The 18,492-nt window shown below is 55.1% G+C and overlaps 2 protein-coding genes and 1 long non-coding RNA gene across 34 annotated transcripts in view; 2 read left to right on the top strand and 1 right to left on the bottom strand.

Annotated features, from left to right (window-relative positions):
* The window catches only part of FANCA (FA complementation group A), a 74,618-nt gene extending 69,285 nt beyond the window's left edge, over positions 1–5,333 (bottom strand). For 14 of the 30 annotated variants that reach the window (XR_002519370.2, XR_004179690.1, XR_004179692.1 and 11 more), the window contains exons 1-3: positions 5,198–5,332; positions 4,532–4,641; positions 2,419–2,512 (exon numbers count right to left, since the gene is read on the bottom strand). Coding sequence is in view for 19 of the 30 variants with exons in the window: in XM_031658011.1 (XP_031513871.1) it covers positions 2,419–2,512; positions 4,532–4,641; positions 5,198–5,276 (283 nt within the window). In the remaining 11 variants the exon portion in view is untranslated. Of the gene's footprint in view, positions 1–2,418; positions 2,513–4,531; positions 4,642–5,197 lie in introns of all 30 variants that reach the window. The other 16 variants (XR_004179696.1, XR_004179697.1, XR_004179698.1 and 13 more) reach the window with 2 other exon arrangements.
* Positions 5,334–6,308: 975 nt separating this feature from the next.
* LOC110742075 lies at positions 6,309–9,962 on the top strand. The gene is made up of 2 exons (XR_002519372.2): positions 6,309–7,345; positions 9,620–9,962. It is a non-coding gene; the product is annotated as an uncharacterized LOC110742075 (long non-coding RNA).
* Positions 9,963–16,822: 6,860 nt separating this feature from the next.
* The window catches only part of SPIRE2 (spire type actin nucleation factor 2), a 41,773-nt gene continuing 40,103 nt past the window's right edge, over positions 16,823–18,492 (top strand). For 2 of the 3 annotated variants that reach the window (XR_641758.4, XM_009197101.3), the window contains exon 1: positions 16,846–17,135. Coding sequence is in view for 2 of the 3 variants with exons in the window: in XM_009197101.3 (XP_009195365.1) it covers positions 16,892–17,135 (244 nt within the window). In the remaining variant the exon portion in view is untranslated. Of the gene's footprint in view, positions 17,136–18,492 lie in introns of all 3 variants that reach the window. The other variant, XM_003917342.4, reaches the window with a different exon arrangement.

Genomic DNA, 18,492 nt, shown 5'->3' with positions numbered 1-18,492 from the left:
GGTGGCTCACGCCTGTAATCCCAGCACTTTGGGAGGCCGAGGCAGGCAGATCACGATGTCAGGAGATCGAGACCATCCTGGCTAACACGGTGAATCCCCGTCTCTACTAAAAATAGAAAAACAAAATTAGCCAGGTGTAGTGGTGGATGCCTGTAGTTCCAGCTACTCAGGAGGCTGAGGCAGAGAATGGTGTGAACCTGGGAGGCGGAGTTTGCAGTGAGCCGAGGTCACGCCACTGCATTGCAGCCTGGGCGACAGAGCCAGACTCCATCTCAAAAAAAAACAACAACAACAAACTGGAGGCCAGCCTCGGTGGCTCACGCCTGTAACCCCAGCACTTTGGGAGGCCGAGGCGGGTGGATCACCTGAGGTCGGGAGTTTGAGACCAGCCTGACCAACATGGTGAAACCCTATCTCTACTAGAAATACAAAATTAGCCAGGCATGGTGGTGCATGCCTGTAATCCCAGGTACTCGGGAGGCTGAGGCAGGATAATCGCTTTAACTCGGGAGGCAGAGGTTGCAGTGAGTCGAGATCACGCCACTGCACTCCAGCCTGGGCAACGAGAGCAAAACTCCATCTCAAAAAAAATACAAAAAACTGGAGACTGCAATACGTGCCTGTTTTTATAACGTACTGAATCTAAAAACACATTATCAATACATAAGTTAAAACATTTACAGGCCGGGCACGGTGGCTCATGCCTGTAATCCCAGCAGTACGGGAGGCCAAGGAGGGTGGATCACGAGGTCAGGAGTTCGAGACCAGCCTGGCCAAGACGGTGAAACCCCGTCTCTACTAAAAATACACAAATTAGCTGGGTGCAGCGGCGGGCACCAGTAATCCCAGCTACTTGGGAGGCTGAGGCAGGAGACTTGCTTGAACCCAGGAAGCAGAGGATGAAGTGAGCCGAGATCGCGCCACTACACTCCAACCTGGGCAACAGAGCAAGACTTGGTCTCAAAAAAAAAAAAAAAAAATTTACAATAATTATAGAAGCTTAAAATTATAATGTGAGAAATCATCAACTGTTGGTGAAATTCTCGGTAGAAAAGTAGACACATTGGGCACAGCGGCTCAGGCCTGCAATCCCAACACTTTGGGAGGCTGAGGTGAACGGATGGCTTGAGCTCAGGAGTTTGAGACCAGTCTGGGCAACTGGCAAAACCCTGTCTCTACAAAAAAATTAGCCAGGCATGGTGGTGCACACCTGTAGTCCCAGCTACTCAAGAGGTTGGGGTGGGAGGATCACTTGAGCCCAGGAGGTCAAGACTGCAGTGAACCGTGATTGCACTCCAGCCTGGGCAACAGAATGTTTTAAAAAAAAAAAAAAGCAGACAATTCCTCTTTTTTTTTTTTAGACGTAGTTTTGTTCTTGTTGCCCAGGCTGGTGTGCAATGGAGGGGTCTCGGCTCACTGCAACTTCCGCCTCCCAGGTTCAAGTAACTCTCCTGCCTCAGCCTCCTGAGTAGCTGGGACTATAGGCACCCACCACCACGCCCAGCTAATTTTTGTATTTTTAGTAGAGACAGGGTTTCACCATGTTGGTCAGGCTGGTCTCAAATCCTGACCTCAGGTGATCTACACGCCTCAGCCTCCCAAAGTGCTGCGATTACAGGCGTGAGCCACTGTGCCCGGCCGACCATGCCAATTTCTAGTCGTTTGTTTCCAATGTATCTCCACGGGAAAGTCTGTTTTTATCTACAAGGCTTTTACTCTGTGTGTGTGTGTGTGTGTGTGTGTGTGTGTGCGCGCGCGCGCACGCGCGCACTAGCTCTATCTTTAGCAGAAAAAAACTGAAAAATTAATGAATCAAAGGTTTATCTGTGCGGCTAGTCTGGATCCTTGGAATGATAATATGTAATTTGTGAAATTCAAATATAATTGTGACAGTGAAAATCCGTATCATTTGCCAATGACATTCAGTGTTCAGTGGTCAAGGGAGCGTTATTACTGAAGGTTATTTTAATAGAAACAAGTCATTACATAACAAAGACGTGAAGGATCAGAAAATAACTTACTGTTGTTGACCCAGAACTTTCCCCATCTCCCACTCTCAAACTAGGGGGAGAAGGAGGTACCTAGAAAATTGCCTTCCCGTCTACTCTCCTGGTACACCACAACCGGTCTCAATGAGCAAGGGGCAATCTCTGTTGCTGCTATATCCCATGTTTTTCCAAGGGACACTCTGGGTCCTACTGCTTCTGAGTTGCAGGTTGACTCAAACGCTGCTTTTAAACACAGCATCATAAGACACCCAAGCACAAGTCACAAAAACATCACATAGAATTTGTGACCACACAAAGTGGAAATCCATCATCTGAGGAAATTTAAATTTCTACTTAATTTAGCAAACCATGGTTACTATATAAAAACTCTTCTGCAATTCAAAAGAGAGAAAATGAAGCTGTAACTTACCTATAAAGGAACTAGAATGATTAGCACAGGCCTCAGAACTGTCACAGTCAATCAATTTGCTGAGAGACAATTTTTTACACGGTGGACCTTCTACCTAGAATCCAAAACAATGAACTCCATTTAAAAAGTTCAAGCTCCAGGCCGGGCGCAGTGGCTCACGCCTGTAAACCCAGCACTTTGGGAGGCTGAGGTGGGCCGATCACGAGGTCAAGACCAGCCTGACCAACATAATGAAACCCTGTCTCTACTAAAAATACAAAAATTAGCCGGGCATGGTGGTGTGCACCTGTAGTCCCAGTCACTCAGGAGGCTGAGGCAGGAGAACTGCTTCAACCCGGGAGGTAGAGGCTGCAGTGAGCCGAGATCGCCCCACTGCACATCAGCTTGGGCAACAGTGTGAGACTGTCTCAAAAAAAAAAAATTCAAGCTCTGTGCATAAACACAAGCTGTGTGTAAGTAATGCTTCCCTACTGGGCTATTTTTTTTTTTTGAGACGAAGTCCCCCAGGCTGGAGTGCAGAGGCAGGATCTCCCTCATTGCAACCTCGGGCACATTACCGGTGCCCGCCACCACACCCGGCTACTTTTTATATTTTAAGTAGAGACAGGGTTTCACCATGTTGGTCAGGCTGGTCTTGAACTCCTGACCTCAAGTGATCCACTGGCTTCGGCCTCCCAAAGTGCTGGGATTACAGGCGTGAGCCACCACACCGGGCTTTTTTTTTTTTTTTTTTTTTTGAGACGGAGTCTCGCTCTGTCGCCCAGACTGGAGTGCAGTGGCGCGATCTCGGCTCACTGCAATTTCTGCCTCCCGGGTCCAGGTTCAACCAATTCTCCTGCCTCAGCTTCCCGAGTAGCTGAGATTACAGGCTCCCGCCACCACATCCAGCTAATTTTTGTAGTTTTAGTAGAGACGGGGATTTCACCATGCTGGGCAGGCTGGTCTCGAACTCCTGACCTAGAATGATACACCCGCCTCGGCCTCCCCAAATGCTGGGATTACAGCCCTGAGCCACCGCGCCCGGCCTGTTTTTTTTTTTTTTGATTGTTGTTTTGTTTTAATAAAGCGAGGTTCTGGCGAGGCGCGGTAGTAGCTTGTAATCAGCACTTTGGGAAGGCGAACGGCGGATCACGCAGTTCAGGAGATCCGGGGCCATCCCTGGCTAACTGCGACCGTCTCTACTAAGCCTCTAAAAATTAACCCGGCAGTGGCGGTAGCCGCCTCCCTTCTTTCGGGAGCTGAACAGGAGAATGGCGTGAACCGGGGCTGAGGAGCTTGCAGTGGTGAGATCCGGCCACTGCACTCAACCCTGAACAACAAATGAACTCCGTCTCAAAAATGGCGCAAGCCTGTAATCAGCACTGAGAGCGAATGGCCCGGTCGAGGTCAGAGATCGAGACCATCCTGGCTAACTGCCAGTGAAACTTTCCGTCTCAACAAAAATAAAGAAGAGTGGCGAGGCCGAGGGTGATGGGCAGCCTGTAATCCCAGCTACTTGGGAGGCTGAGGCGGGAGAATGGCTAAGCCGGAGGCCGGGCTTTGCAGTGAGCTGAGATCCGGCCACTGCACTCAGCCACAGAGGCCCCTGGCTGAACTCCGTCTCAAAAAAAAAAAAAAAAAGGCGAGCTGGTGGCTCAAGCCTGTAATCCCAGCACTTTGGGAGGCGGCGGGATCACGAGATCAGGAAGATGAGACCATCTGGCTAGCCGGTGAAACCCCGTCTCTACTAAAAATACAAAAAGAACTAGCCGGGCAGGTGGCGAGCCTGTAGTCCCAGCTACTCGGGAGGCTGAGGCAGAATGGCCTGAACCTGGGAGGCGGAGCTTGCAGTGAGCCGAGATCGCGCCACTGCACTCCAGCCTGGGTGACTTGTGCGAGACTCCGTCTCAAAAAAAAAATAAAAAAAATAAAATAAAAAAAAAAAAAAAAGAGGCGGGTTCTCACCCTGTTGCCCAGGCTGTTCCAGAACTCCTGGGCTCAGGCCACCCTCCCCTCTGCGGGCCAGGCCACCGCGCCCGCCGCCTCGCGTGTTTTCTTAGGAAAGCTGTGCCGTGGCTGGGCTCAAAACCCCGAACCTAAATCTGCCCGCAGACCGACACCAGCTTCCTCTTACCTCAAGCAACAGGGCAGTCAGGTCCTGGTGGCTTCGCAGGAGGCGCACAGCTGAGTCCTTTAATTTCTGTGCCCTTTCAGGATTGTATTTCTGCCTCTTGAGCCTTCCCGCTACGGAGAGAAGTCGGTTCCAAACCATCACAGCCCCGTTTACACCCGGGGTCCCGGGCCCGACGCGCAGGACGCCGCGGGGAAACCCACCAGGGACACCCTCCCAAGAGCGGCCGCGGCTCCTCCCCAGGGCGCAGGTGTCGGGAAACTAAGGGAAACGGCGCCAGCGCGGACGCCGCGGAAGACGGCCCAGGAGAGCCCGAGTCAGGGGAGCCCGGGAAGGCTGGCGAGGGGCGGCCTCTGCGCTGAGGGGACCCACGCCGCCCACCCCAGGCCCGGCTCTGGCAGGGCGGCCGGCGGAGGCGGCGTTCGGGAAACCAGGGCGCGCCCCGCGGGCAGGGCCGGAGGGCGTCGGCCCAGGCGCAGGAGGGGCCGGGTTCGGGCCGGGTCCGAGGCAGCCGCGCCGCCCCAGCCTGGCGCCCGCCCCGCGCAACCCCCCGGGCGCGGCCTCCCGGGATCAGACCGGCGGAGGTTCGGGCGGGAAGGGATTGGGCGACCGGCGAAACCGTCCCGGGCCCGGCGCCGCCCACTCCCGCGGCCTGCCGCTCCCGCCTACCCAGCAGCTCGGCCCAGGACCTCCGGTGGCCCCCTAGGCCCTGGCCCGAGGCGGAGTTCGGGACCCGCAAGCCGGCCATGGAGTCAGCGCCTAGCGCCCCGGCGGCGGCGCCCTGCGCCCGAGCCCGCGCTGCCTTCTTATTGGCTGCGGCCAGGCGCGCGCGCCCGTTGGCTGGCGGCGGCCAGGCCACGCCCCTCAGGTCGAGGCCTCGCGTGGCGGCCATGTTGGTCGTGGCGGAGGCGCCTGCGCGGTGATGTCCGGATTGGGTTGGGCTGTGAGGCCGCGGTGTAGTCCGCTAGGGCGTCTCGCGCAGGGAGGCTGCGGCCCCTCAGGCGTGGTTCCTGCCGGGAATGACTGGGGTTGGCCCTGAAGAGACCACCTGGCCAACCAAGCCGAGGCAGGCGCAGAGCCCCGCGGGGAGCGCGGAGCCGCGCGCGCCTCTGAGCTCGGGGCGGCCGCTGTTCTTCCTCCCGGCGGCCGAACGGTCCCCGCGCTGGGCGGCGTTTCGGCAGCCGGAGACCTCGCGGTGGCCGCGCCTGTGCTCCCAGCGCTTTGGGAGGCCGAGGCGGGAGGGTCGCTTGAGCCCAGGAGTTCCAGACCAGCCTGGGCAACAGAGCGAGACCCCATCATTTTTCTTTGTTTTTGTTTTTTTGTTTTTCCTTTTTTTGAGACGGAGTCTCCCTCTGTCTCCCGGGCTGCAATGCAGTGGCGCGATCTCGGGTCCTCAAGTGATTCTCCTGCCTCAGCCTCCCGAGTAGCTGGGATTGCAGGTGCGCGACACCACGCCTGGCTGATTTTTGTTATTTTTAGTAGAGACGGGGTTTTCTTTTAACCAGCCTGGGCGGCAGAGCGAGACCCTGTCTCAAAACAAAACCCAACGTAAGAATTGGTAAAAGCGAGTGCCGGCCGGGCGCGGTGGCTCAAGCCTGTAATCCCAGCACTTCGGGAGGCCGAGACCGGCGGATCACGAGGTCAGGAGATCGAGACCATCCTGGCTAACACGATGAAACCCCGTCTCCACTAAAAATACAAAAAATTAGCCGGGCGTGATGGCGGCGCCTGTGGTCCCAGCTCCTCGGGAGGCTGAGGCAGGAGAATGGCGGGAACCCGGGAAGCGAAGCTTGCAGTGAGCCGAGATGGCGCCACCGCACTCCAGCCTGGGCCACAGAGCGAGACTCCGTCTAAAAAAAACAAAAAAGAAAAAAGAGCGAGTGCCTAGGGGAAGCTAAAATGCCTCAAAGCCCTGGGGAAGTAGAGGCTCTGGAGACCCGTCCCCATCCCCCCGCAGTGGCCGCGGTCCCCAGCAGGCGCCTTTATTGTGTTGGTTGCTTCGATGACGTTCAGCACCACAAATGCTCTTTGTGAGCCGAGGCACTGAGTGGGGCCTTGGATTCACCAGCGGAGAATGGAGCAGGAATGAGAATTCAGAGTCCATGAAACCCCCACAACGACTCCTGCATGGCCCTACTCGGACACTTCGCAATCCATGGTGAGTACTCAGGGAACAGCCTGAGATCACGCTGCCGCACTCCAGCCTGGGCAACAGAGCAAGACCCTGTCTGAAAAACAAAAACAAAAAAAAGACAAAGCAATTAACAGAACTAGACTCAGAGGTGACCGAGAAATTGAAACAGGCTGGAAATTTAAAATAGCTATGATTAATATGTGGAGGTCTCTTGTATGAAGGGTGAACAATATGCATGAGGAGGAAACTCATCAGATGGTAAGAAAGAAAGAACGCGGTAACAGGTGATGCTTCTGATGGGGCGGTAGTATCATCAACACAGCTGAAAAAAATAGGAATTACTCACATTGGAAAACAAAGAGGAAAAAAGGTTTTTTGTGTTTTTTTTTAAAAAGAGCATCCAAGAACTGTGGGAAAATACCAAATGATATAATATGCTTGTAATAGGACTCCCAAAAGAAGAAGAAAGAACAAATTAGAAAAAATATTTGAAGAGAAAATTACCAACAATTTTCCCAAAATAACAAAAGACAACAAAATACAGAGCTGAGCCCAGAGCACACACAAAACTTGATAAATATGAGCCCCTGCTTCACACATACACTGTGTTCAAACTGTGGAAATCAGAGAGAAAACCATGAAGATGGCCGGAGAAGAAAGATACGTTAAATACAGTAACAAAGGTAAGAATTCCAGCCTGGGCAATATGGCAAGACCCCGTCTCTACAAAAAATATTAAAATTAGCCCAGTGTGCTGACATAAGCCTGTAGTCCCAGCTACTGGGGAGGCTGAGGTGAGAGATCACTTGAGCCCAGGAGGCTGAGGCTGCAGGGAACCATGATCGTGCCACTACACTCCAGCCTGGGTGACAGAGTGATACCCTGTCTCAAAAAAAAAAAAAAAAACGGCAGGGGCACCTGGTACAGTGGCTTACACCTGTAATCCCAGCATTTTGGAGGGCCGAGGCCCGTGGATCACCTGAGGTCAGGAGTTCGAGACTAGCCTGGCCAACATGGAGAAATCTCATCTCTACTAAAAATACAAAAATTGGCTGGGTGTGGTGGCTCATGCCTGTAATCCCAGCACTTTGTGAGGCTGAGGCCAGCAGATCATCTGAGGTTCAGAGTTGAAGACCAGCCTGACCAACATGGAGAAATCCCCTCTCTACTAAAAATACAAAATTAGCCGAGTGTGGTAGTTCATACCTGTAATCCCAGCTACTCTGGAGGCTGAGGCAGGAGAATCGCTTGAACCCAGGAGGCGGAGGTTGCGGTGAGCCGAGGTCGCGCCATTGCACTCCAGCCTGGGCAACAAGAGCAAAACTGTCTTGGCAGGGTGCAGTGGCTCACGCCTGTAATCCTAGCACTTTGGGAGGCCAAGGCGGGTGGATCACAAGCTCAGGAGATTGATACCATCCTGGCTAACACGGTGTAACCCCATCTCTACTAAAAATACAAAAAATTAGCCGGGCATGGTTGCAGGCACCTGTAGTCCGAGCTGCTCGGGAGGCTGGGGTGGGAGAACGGCATGAACCTGAGAGGAGGAGCTTGCAGTGAGCTGAGATTGCACCACTGCACTCCAGCCTGGGCGACAAGAGCAAAACTCCATCTCCAAAAAAAAAAGTTCACCTGTCCTTTGATCTGGCACATCTTTTGTAATGGCCTGTTCTGCCTCTGCTTTGCCACACAGCAGTGTGGAGAGAGTTATCCCTATCAGTTGTAAGGAACTTCCGCATTCTTTTTCTTTTTCTTTTTTTTTTCCCCGAGACGGAGTCTCGCTCTGTCGCCCAGGCTGGACTGCAGTGGCCGGATCTCGGCTCACTGCAAGCTCCGCCTCCCGGGTTTACGCCATTCTCCTGCCTCAGCCTCCCGAGTAGCTGGGACTACAGGCGCCTGCCACCTTGCCCAGCTAGTTTTTTTGTGTTTTTTAGTAGAGACGGGGTTTCACCGTGTTAGCCAGGATGGTCTCGATCTCCTGACCTCGTGATCCGCCCATCTCGGCCTCCCAAAGTGCTGGGATTACATGCTTGAGTCACCGCGCCCGGCTTCCGGCCTTTTTTTGTGTGTGTGTGTGAGACAGGGTCTCACTCTGCCACCAAGGCTAGAGTGGTACAGTCTCGTCTCACTACAAACTCTGCCTCCTAGGCTCATGGTCCTCTTGCCTCAGCCTCCCAAAGTGCTGGGACAACAGGTGTGAGACGCCACACCCAGTCTCTTTCTGTCATTTTACAACGTTCAGGCCCCTGGGCAGGCACTGGAGGTGCTTTCACCATCTGAGACAATGTTTGCTGTCGAATGTGGGGAGGAGCTTGTCCACCTCATGTTCACGCAGGAACTAGTGTCTAAGTGACACATCTCAGCATGTCCCTTTCATTTTTTTGTTTTGTTTTTGTTTTTGAGACAGTTTCACTCTTGTCACGCAGGCTGGAGTGCAATGGCGAGATATTGGCTCACCGCAACCTCCACCTCCCAGGTTCAAGAGATTCTCCTGCCTCAGAATGGGGTAAACTGAACCCGGGAGGTGGAGCTTGCAGTGAGCCAAGATCGCGCCACTACATTCCAGCCTGGGTGACAGAGCAAGACTCCGTTTCAAAAAACGAAACAAAAAAAGAGACTCTCCTGACTCTCCTGTGTCAGCTTCCCGAGTAGCTGGGATTACAGGCTTGCGCCACCACACCTGACTAATTTAGTATTTTTAGTAGAGATGGAGTTTCTCCATGTTGGTCAGGCTGGTCTTGAACTTCCAACCTCAGGTGATCCACCCGCCTCAACCTCCCAAAGTGCTGGGATTACAGGTTTGAGCCACTGCGCCTGGCCAGGACCCATTCATTTTTAACCACCTTGCTTTATCTATTCAAAATGAAACAAATTCAACAGTGTAAATAACTCTGACCACCCTCAATAGGAAGCAGACAGGGCCTTGAGTATTTCCCTCATCTCCTGACCCCGAATCACAGGGTGATTGTCTCTCTTCACCATACTGCACGGGTCCTGCTCGCTGACCCAGCCCTCCTGCTGTCCAGGGCTTCCTCTGTCTGCGCTCTGGGACCTCCCCATGGCTACACATTCCGCCCCATGGTCTGGATCCCTCACAGTGTCTGGGTTCAGCCATGCTCAGCCTCCGTGTCTGCCTAGTCACCAGCCTAGAAACCTTGGAGCACCCCGGGCCGGAACCCTTCCCTCAGAGCTGTCCTGGGTTCCCTTTCAGAGATCAGGTCCAGCCCGGCTCAATCTTGCACCCCTTGGGATCCACAGCCTTTATAGTTACCCTAAAATAAACTGAAAGCACAAAACCAGGGCTCTCAAATGTCTGCTTTTCCTTCTGGGCCCCTGAGCTCCGACCCTGCCTGGCTGCACAGACCGTGACAAAGAGAGTATTCAGGGGCCTCGGGGGTGCAGGAGGCCTGGCTGCTCACCCAGACAGTGTACACAGAATCCCTTGGGAGGAGCCGACCTTGTTTTTGAGTCTGAAATGGAATGAGTAAGGCGTGGCCAAAGAAACCTCTGCACTCCACTGGCCACAGGCAAAGTGGCTCTGCCTGCGTCTAGATGGTGGAGGAGGCCTTTGACCTGAACTTGACTTTGTGCCTGACTTGCTCTGACTTCTGTCACAAGGCACTTAGGGCTTTGCTATGCCACTTGGGACCCTGGGGCCCCACACTCCTCCCCTGGAGTTCACTGGGTAATTAGAGCCACAGAACACCTGGGGACCCCCAACTCACCTTCTCAGCCTCCGGGAACCCACAGTTGAGATCTAGGCTCTGTGTCTGTAGGATGCCCAGAGGTATAATTCCTAGAGCTGTGGCCAGCTGCAGTCATCAGCCACACAGCCCCTCTGACGGCACTGCTATGGTGTGGAGAAGATTCACAGCCCCTCAAAGGCTTCCTCTGATATTTTTCAAAGCACCAAACACAGAGCATGGGAAAAAGCAGACATCACCGGTGGGTTCCTGATGGACGTTGGCACCGGGAGCCCTTCCCCACCTGCCAGCTGGACTTGGTTTCCTTGTGTACCATTACTCTGCCTGTAAGAACAGAGGGGCAGGCACCTACCTGGGGTTGCGCTGCTCTTTCCCCGGGCGTAAGAAATCAGTGCCTGGTAAATTTGCATGAATGAGCAGGTTATACCGTAAGATAAACATTCTGGGAGTGTTTCTGCTCCTGCGATAACTTGATAAAGTGATTACCCAACCCCAGGCACTGGTGGGTTAATCACCACACTAAATGTCAAGTTTGTCCCCAAGCAGAGCAGCCCGATTACTGATCATTTCCCTCTCCCAGGATTTCCTAATCTACTGGAAATGAAGGATAAGGAGCACGTTTTGGCCAGGCGCAGTGGCTCACGCCTGTAATCCCAGCACTTTCGGAGGCCAAGGTGGGCGGATCACAAGGTCAGCAGTTCAAGACCAGCGTGGCCAACATGGTGAAACCCCATCTCTAGTAAAAATACAAAAATTAGCCAGGCATGGTGTCGGGGCCCCTGTAATCCCAGCTACTCCGGAGGCTGAGGTAGGAGAATCGCTTGAACCTGGGAGGTGGAGCTTGCAGTGAGCTGAGACCACACCATCGCACTCCAGCCTGGGCGACAGAGACTCCGTCTCAAAAAAAAGATCTGTAACCCCAGCACTTTGGGAGGCTAGGTGGGCGAATCACAAGATCAGGAGATCGAGACCATCCTGGCTAACACGGCGAAACCTCGTCTCTAATAAAAATACAAAAAATTAGCCAGGCGTGGTAATGTGCACCTGTAGTCCCAGCTACTCGGGGGGCTGAGGCAGGAGAATGACGTGAACCCGGGAGGCAGAGCTTGCGTTGAGCTGAGATCGCGTCACTGCACTCCAGCCTGGGTGACAGAGCGAGACTACGTTCAAAAAAAAAAAAAGGCCGGAAGTGGTTGCTCAGGTCTGTAATCCCAGGACTTTGGGAGGCCAAGGCGGGCAGATCACCTAAGGTCAGGAGTTCGAGACTAGCCTGACCAACGTGGAGAAACACTATCTTTACTAAAAATACAAAATTAGCGGGGCGTGGTGGCACATGCCTATAATCCCAGCTACTAGGGAGGCTGAGGCAGGAGAATCGCTTGAACCTGAGAAGCAGAGGTTGCGGTGAGCCGAGATTGTGCCATTGCACTCTAGCCTGGGCAACAAGAGTGAAACTCTATCTCAAAAAAAAAAAGCATGTTTTTAGAAGTAGGCAATCCATAACTGTAGAAATGGCCTTGGTCTAAAGCAAGCTTGTCCAACCAGCGGCCTGTGGGCTGCATGCAGCCCAGGAAAGCTTTCAATGCAGTCCAACACAAATTCTTAAACTTTCTTAACACACTGTGAGATGTATGCACAGAGCTATTGTTAGTGTATTTTATATGTGGCTCAAGACAATTCTTCCAGTGTGGTCCAGAGAAGCCAAAAGATTGGACACCCTTGCTCTAAAGCTTTCCAAGCTGAGTTAACGACTGACCTGCATCAATCTCTACGATGCTTCTCGTTGAGTCCCTTTTTGTTTGTTTGTTTTTTGAGACAGAGACTCGCTCTGTCACCAGGCTGGAGTGCAATGGTGCCATCTCGGCTCACTGCAACCTCCACCTCTCAGGTTCAAGCGATTCTCCTGCCTCAGCCTCCTGAGTAGCTGAGACTACGGGCACGTGCCACCACATCCAGCTAATTTTTATATTTTTATTTTTTTATTTTTTTGAGACAGAGTCTTGCTCTATTGCCCAGGCTGGAGTGCAGTGGTACGATCTCCGCTCACTGCAAGCTCCGCCTCCTGGGTTCATGCCATTCTCCTGCCTCAGCCTCCCGAGTAGCTGGGACTACAGGCGCCCGCCACCACACCCGGCTAATTTTTTGTATTTTTAGTAGAGACGGGGTTTCACCGTGTTAGCCAGGATGATCTCGATCTCCTGACCTCGTGATCCACCCTCCTCGGCCTCCCAAAGTGCTGGGATTACAGGTGTGAGCCACCGCACCTGGATAATTTTTGTATTTTTAGTAGAGATGGGGTTTCACCATTCTCCTGACCTTGTGATCTGCCTGCCTCGGCCTCCCAAAATGCTGGGATTACAGGTGTGAGCCACCGCACTCGGCCTTTGGTGTTTTTAATAGAGACGAGGTTTCACCATGTTGGCCAGGATGGCCTTGATCTCCTGACATTATGATCTGGCCACCTCGGCTTTCCAAAGTGCTGCGATTAAAGGCGTGAGCCACTGTGCCTGGCCATGTTTTCTTTCTTTCCTTTTTTTTGTTTTTGAGACAGAGTTTTGCTTTGTTTCCCAGGCTGCAGTGCAGTGGCGCCATCTCGGCTCACTGCAACCTCTGCCTCCCAGGTTCAAGCAATTCTGCCTCAGTCTCCCAAGTATCTGGAATTATAGGCGTGTGCCACCATGCCTGGCTAATTTTTTTTTTTTTTTTCGAGACGGAATCTTGCTTTGTCCCCCAGGCTGGAGTGCCGTGGCCGGATCTCAGCTCACTGCAAGCTCCGCCTCCCGGGTTCACGCCATTCTCCTGCCTCAGCCTCCAGAGTAGCTGGGACTACAGGCACCTGCCACCTCACCTGGCTAGTTTTTTGTATTTTTTAGTAGAGACGGGGTTTCGCTGTGTTATCCAGGATGGTCTCCATCTCCTGACCTCGTGATCCGCCCGTCTCGGCCTCCCAAAATGCTGGGATTACAGGCTTGAGCCACCGCGCCCGGCCTTTTTTGCATTTTTCTGGTAGAGACGGGGTTTCACCATATTGGCCAGGCTGGTCTTGAACTCCTGACCTCGTGAACTGCTCCCCGCCACCACCCAACCTCCCAAAGTGCTGGGATTACAGGCATGAGCCACCGTGCCTGGCCCTAACTTTTAACATTTTTTAGTAAAATCTCAGTGTTGTAAGTACTGCTGGTGAGTCCATAAGGATCCCAGGTAGGATGGCTGATGCCAGTTCAGAGAGAGTCACTGTTCATCCAGGTGAGTCAGCACTAGGTCCTTGCCAGGACGCAGCAGCGGCTGGAGGACTGAGCTCACAAATTACATCCTAAAACCTTGTGGTCGGTAAGGGACATGTGAGGCCCTTTGAGGAAGAGAGAAGGTCCCCTTGTGCCCCAGCCAGCTTCCCATTAGGTTAATTACCATCTTCTGCTCAGACGTCCCCAGCCAGTGCTGCACTGTGGCAGTGGTAAGGCTGCAGCTCCAAAGAGTGCTCTGGGGGTGGTGGGCCAGTCGTGGTGAGAGCAATGTCCCCCAACTTGACTTCTGGCAAGAAGTGGTGAGAGCTGCTCAGTGGGGTGTTGCAAATGGAAGTCTCTATTCCCATGCATTCTGAAGGGAGAAACCACCCTGTGTGTGGGCCCAAGGATCAGCCTCAGACGTCAGCAGAGAACAATTCCCCATCGTCACACACCTGGCAGTGTGTGGCCCAGGGCCTTTCGTTACCACGAATGTAGAGACTGCTGCTTCTGCGTAAATAAGATGCTCATGGAAGGTTTTCTGCTGTCGCTCTTCTAAGGCAGAACTTGAGATTCCTAACTTATCCTTTGTTGGTACCTATGCTGGGGGCGGCAGGGGCAGATCAGGAGGGGAGATCTGCTTGAGTGCCAGGTTTGTGGCACACTGTATTCAGGGCATGGCACCCCACCCCCACCCCGCTCATCTCCAATTTTCCTTCTACAAAACCCCAGTGCTTCTGTTAGTCTTTATGCATTTATTTACTAGAGATGGGGTCTCACTGTCACCCAGGCTGGAGTGCAATGGTGCAATCACAGCGCACTGCAGCCTCGACCTCCCAGGCTCAAGTGGTCCTCCTGCCTTACCCTCCCAAGTAGCTGGGACCACTGGCACACACCACCACACCTGGCTAATGTTTTTAAAGTTTTGTAGCAATAGGGTCTGATGTTGCCCAGGCTGGTCTCAAACTCCTGGGTTCAAGCTATCGGGTCGCCTCGGCCTCCCAAAGTGCTGGAATTACAGGCATGAGCCACTGTGCCCGGTCCACTCCTGTTACTTTTGGTTGTGTTTTAGTTTGGGGAATCAAAGAAAGACGTGAACGTTGCCCCGCTGTTGACTATAAAAACTTTAGGCACAGTTCGTGATCATCAGACTCCTTTCTGCTTACAGATGAAAAGTCCAGCTGGACCGGGCGTGGTGGCTCACACCTGTAACCCCAACACTTTGGGAGGCCGAGGTGGGCAGATCACCTGAGGTCAGAATTTTGAGACCAGCCTGGCCAACATGGCGAAACCCTGTCTCTACTAAAAATACAAAAAATTAGGCCGGGTGCGGTGCCTCAAGCCTGTAATCCCAGCACTTTGGGAGGCCAAGGCGGGCGAATCACAAGGTCAGGAGTTCGAGACCAGCCTGGCCAATATGGTGAAACTTCGTCTCTACTAAAAATACAAAAAGTAGCCGGGAGTGGTGGCAGACGCCTGTAGTCCCAGCTACTCAGGAGGCTGAGGCAGGAGAATCGCTTGAAACCGGGAGGCGGAGATTGTAGTGAGCCGAGATCAGGCGACTGTACTCCAGCCTAGGAGACAGAGCGAGACTCTGTCTCAAAAAAAAAAAAAAAAAAAAAAAATTAGCTGGGTGTGGTGGCAGGCACCTGTAATTCCAGCTACTTGGGAGGCTGAGGCAGGAGAATTGCTTGAACCCGGGAGGCAGAGGTTGCAGTGAGCCAAGGTCGCGCCACTGCACTTCAGCCGGGGTAACAAGAGCATAACTCCTTCTCAAAAAAAAAAAAAAAAAGGAAAAAAAAAAGTCCAGCTGGACTGGCGCGGTCGCTCATTTTTGTAATTCCAGCACTTTGGAGACCAAGGTGGACTGGACTGCTTGAGCCCAGGAATTCAAGACCAGCCTGGACAACATGGTGAGATCCTGTCTCTACAAGAAATAGAAAAAATCAGCTGGGCCTGGTGGTTCATGCCTTTAGTCCCATTACTCAGGAAGCTGAGGTGGGAGGATCACTTCAGCCCAGGAATTTGAGGTTATAGTGAGCTACGATTGTACCATTGCACTTCAGCCTGGGTGAGAACTAGTCTCTGAAAAAAAAGAAAATAATCATTGTGGAACTTCTCTTTTGGGATGGGATCTCACTGTGTTGTCCAGGCGGGTCTGGAACTCCTGGGTGGTCACCAGGAGTTGTCCAGGTGGAGTCTAGAACTCCAAGTGCCCCAAGTTTCACCTCGGACCCGCACCAGAATCTCCATCCCTGGAGCCCAGGAATCTGCATGTCATGCCCTGGTGGTACTGGCAGCACCCAGGCTTGGGAACGGTTATGCCCCAACTGCATTTTCTTGCCCAGTTACTCAGATCTGACACAGCTATGGCTGAAGAGGTCTCGGGATAAGCCCCAACGGAGCTGTCGTCCCTCAAGCGAACACCCAGTCTCCGGGAGTGACCCGGCCTGAAGACACAAACGCCCCAAATGGGATGCACGCCATCCCTGGCCAACCATGCGTGTTTATTTTTCACGGACACCCTGGAGACGTCACTGCAGGCACATTCCCTGCTAGGCAGAGGCATTTATTAAGGGCTTCATACCTGAAGGCCGGATGCGGGGAGTCGCCATCACCCCAGCCACCCTGCGACAACCCCTGGAGGTCACCTTGCCCGGGGCTCGGGGAGGCCACTGCGGGCTTTGTCTGCTCAGCTCCTCCGGGCTCCCTCCCGCGTTCCCAGTGGCAAACCTCCCAGGCCCCCGCGGTCACCGCAGTGTCCCCGGCTGGACGCCGGCCTGGGCTTGCGTGGGCATCGGCCGTCTGGGTCTGCCGGGCAGCGCCGGGGGTGTCACCGCGTGTCCGAGCGCGCGGGCCCCGGCCCATGTCTGCGCCCCCCACCCCTGGCCCCGGTCCTGCCCAGCACCCGGCCTCGGCCCCGCGCCCCCGCGTCCCCAGCCCTGAGCCGCCAGCCCCTCCGCACCTGCCCGCGTCCAGCCCCCTGGGTCCGTCCCTCTCCGAGCCCCTCCCGCTCCGCTCCACGCTCCTCCCGCTCCACGCATCCCCCCACGCCCCTCCCCCTCCGCTCCCCCCCCCCCCCCCCCCCCCCCCCCCCTCCACGCATCCCCCTCCCCCCACGCCCCGCCCCCTCCACGCCCCTGCAGGCCCCTCCCCCGCGCCCTCCGCGCCCCGCCCCCGGCGCCGCCCCGCCCCCCACCTGAGGCGCTCGCGCGGGGCGGGGCGGCCGGGCTGACCCTGCGCGGCGGAAGGCGCGGCTGCATGGACGCGGGCCCGGCGCGCGGGAGGCGATGACGGCCCCGCCATGGCCCGGGCGGGCAGCTGCGGTGGCGACGCGGCGGGCGCGGGGCGGCCGGAGCCCTGGGAGCTGTCCCTGGAGGAGGTGCTGAAGGCCTACGAGCAGCCGCTCAACGAGGAGCAGGCGTGGGCCGTGTGCTTCCAGGGCTGCCGCGGGCTGCGGGGCTCGCCGGGCCGGCGCCTGCGGGATACCGGGGACCTCCTGCTGCGCGGGGACGGCTCGGTCGGGGCGCGGGAGCCCGAGGCCGCGGGTGAGGCCGGGGGCGGGGCCAGGCGGCGGGGACCGCGCTCTGGGGCGTCCGTCCCGCCCTCGGGGGCGGGGGTTGTCCCGGCGGAGGGGCTGCCACCGTTTCTGGAGCGGGGGACCCCCTCTCTGCGGGACCCGGAGCTCCCTCCCTCCCCTCTCCCTCCCTGCTTCCCTCCCTCTTTCCTCCCTGCTTCCCTCCCTCTTTCCTCTGCCTCCCCGGCCCTGGACGTTCCCCTCCCGGACTCCCCATCTGACGCCTCTCCCAGGGCGGGGCGGGCTGCTCCCCGGTGGCCTGGCTTCCTCCGGGAGAGGGACTTGGGCCGGTGGCTCAGGGAGCACGGAGCTGGGCCTTTGCTGGGGCGACTCCTCCTCTGCCTTCGGGAGAAAGGAGACAGAGGCGTCCCCTTGGGGCACTTTCTCCTGGGTGGGAGGTGGGGCCTGCGCCTCTCTTGGTGTCTGAACTGACACTAAATCCCGGGGTTTAGCTGGGAGAGGACGGGGTGTGTAAAGTTGGGGAGACAGCCTCTGCTGGGTGTTTCTGTTCTTAACCATCAACCAGAACCAACAATTAGGCCCTAGAAAGATACCTGAAGTTAGTGAGAATGGTGAGCTTAAGTGATTATTTACCCTTTACAAAAAAAACCAAAAGTGATTTCTTCCCTGGGGAGCTGGAGTGCTGGCTTGGAGCATGGGGTAGCACCCCAAATGCTGGTACCGTGCTGTGGGGTCGAGGCAGGCTGTGTGTTTGCCGGACTCTCCAGGCCTGAGCTGTGGGTTTGCATGAGGAGGCCTCTGTGGAGGACCAGGAAGGGCCAGGGCAAGGGCAAACAGAAGCAACCGACAGAGCCACGTGGGGTGGGGGCCGCTGTGCCCCACCCAAGGGCCCTTCCGTGTTCCTTCACCAGGTCCTGCTCATCCTGGAGCCCCCCCAGTGCCTCCACACTCCTGCCATTTGCAGTATCCCACACAGGTGACAGCAAGAGCAGGCCCTGACAGTGTTCCTCCCTCTGGAGAAACCCGAGGCGCAGGCTTGCGCGGGCACTCAGACAGTGGCAGCCTTCGGATTCAGTGTGGCGCCCCTCAGGGCTGTGCCCACTGCCGCCCAGAGGATGGGCTGAGACGGCAGGTGCACGGGGCCCAGGAGGCTGCATGCTCACAGAGCCTCTGTGAGAGGGTGCCTGGACTTCACCCCATCCCTGGAGATGAGTGCAGAGCAGGAGGGGGCTGTAGGCAGCCTGGTTGGTCTGACCCTCTGACTGTAAAGATGGGGAAACCGAGGCACACAGTGGTAAGTGGTTAGAATCCAGGGCTCCTCGTTTGTCCCTGAGCTGTGCGGGAGCCCAGCCGCCTGCTTCCTGTTG

Source organism: Papio anubis, chromosome 18 (assembly GCF_008728515.1).
Source record: "Papio anubis isolate 15944 chromosome 18, Panubis1.0, whole genome shotgun sequence".
Taxonomy (NCBI): Eukaryota; Metazoa; Chordata; class Mammalia; order Primates; family Cercopithecidae; genus Papio; species Papio anubis.
The sequence above is the reverse complement of the archived record's forward strand: the minus strand, read 5'-3'. Positions and strand labels throughout refer to the sequence as shown.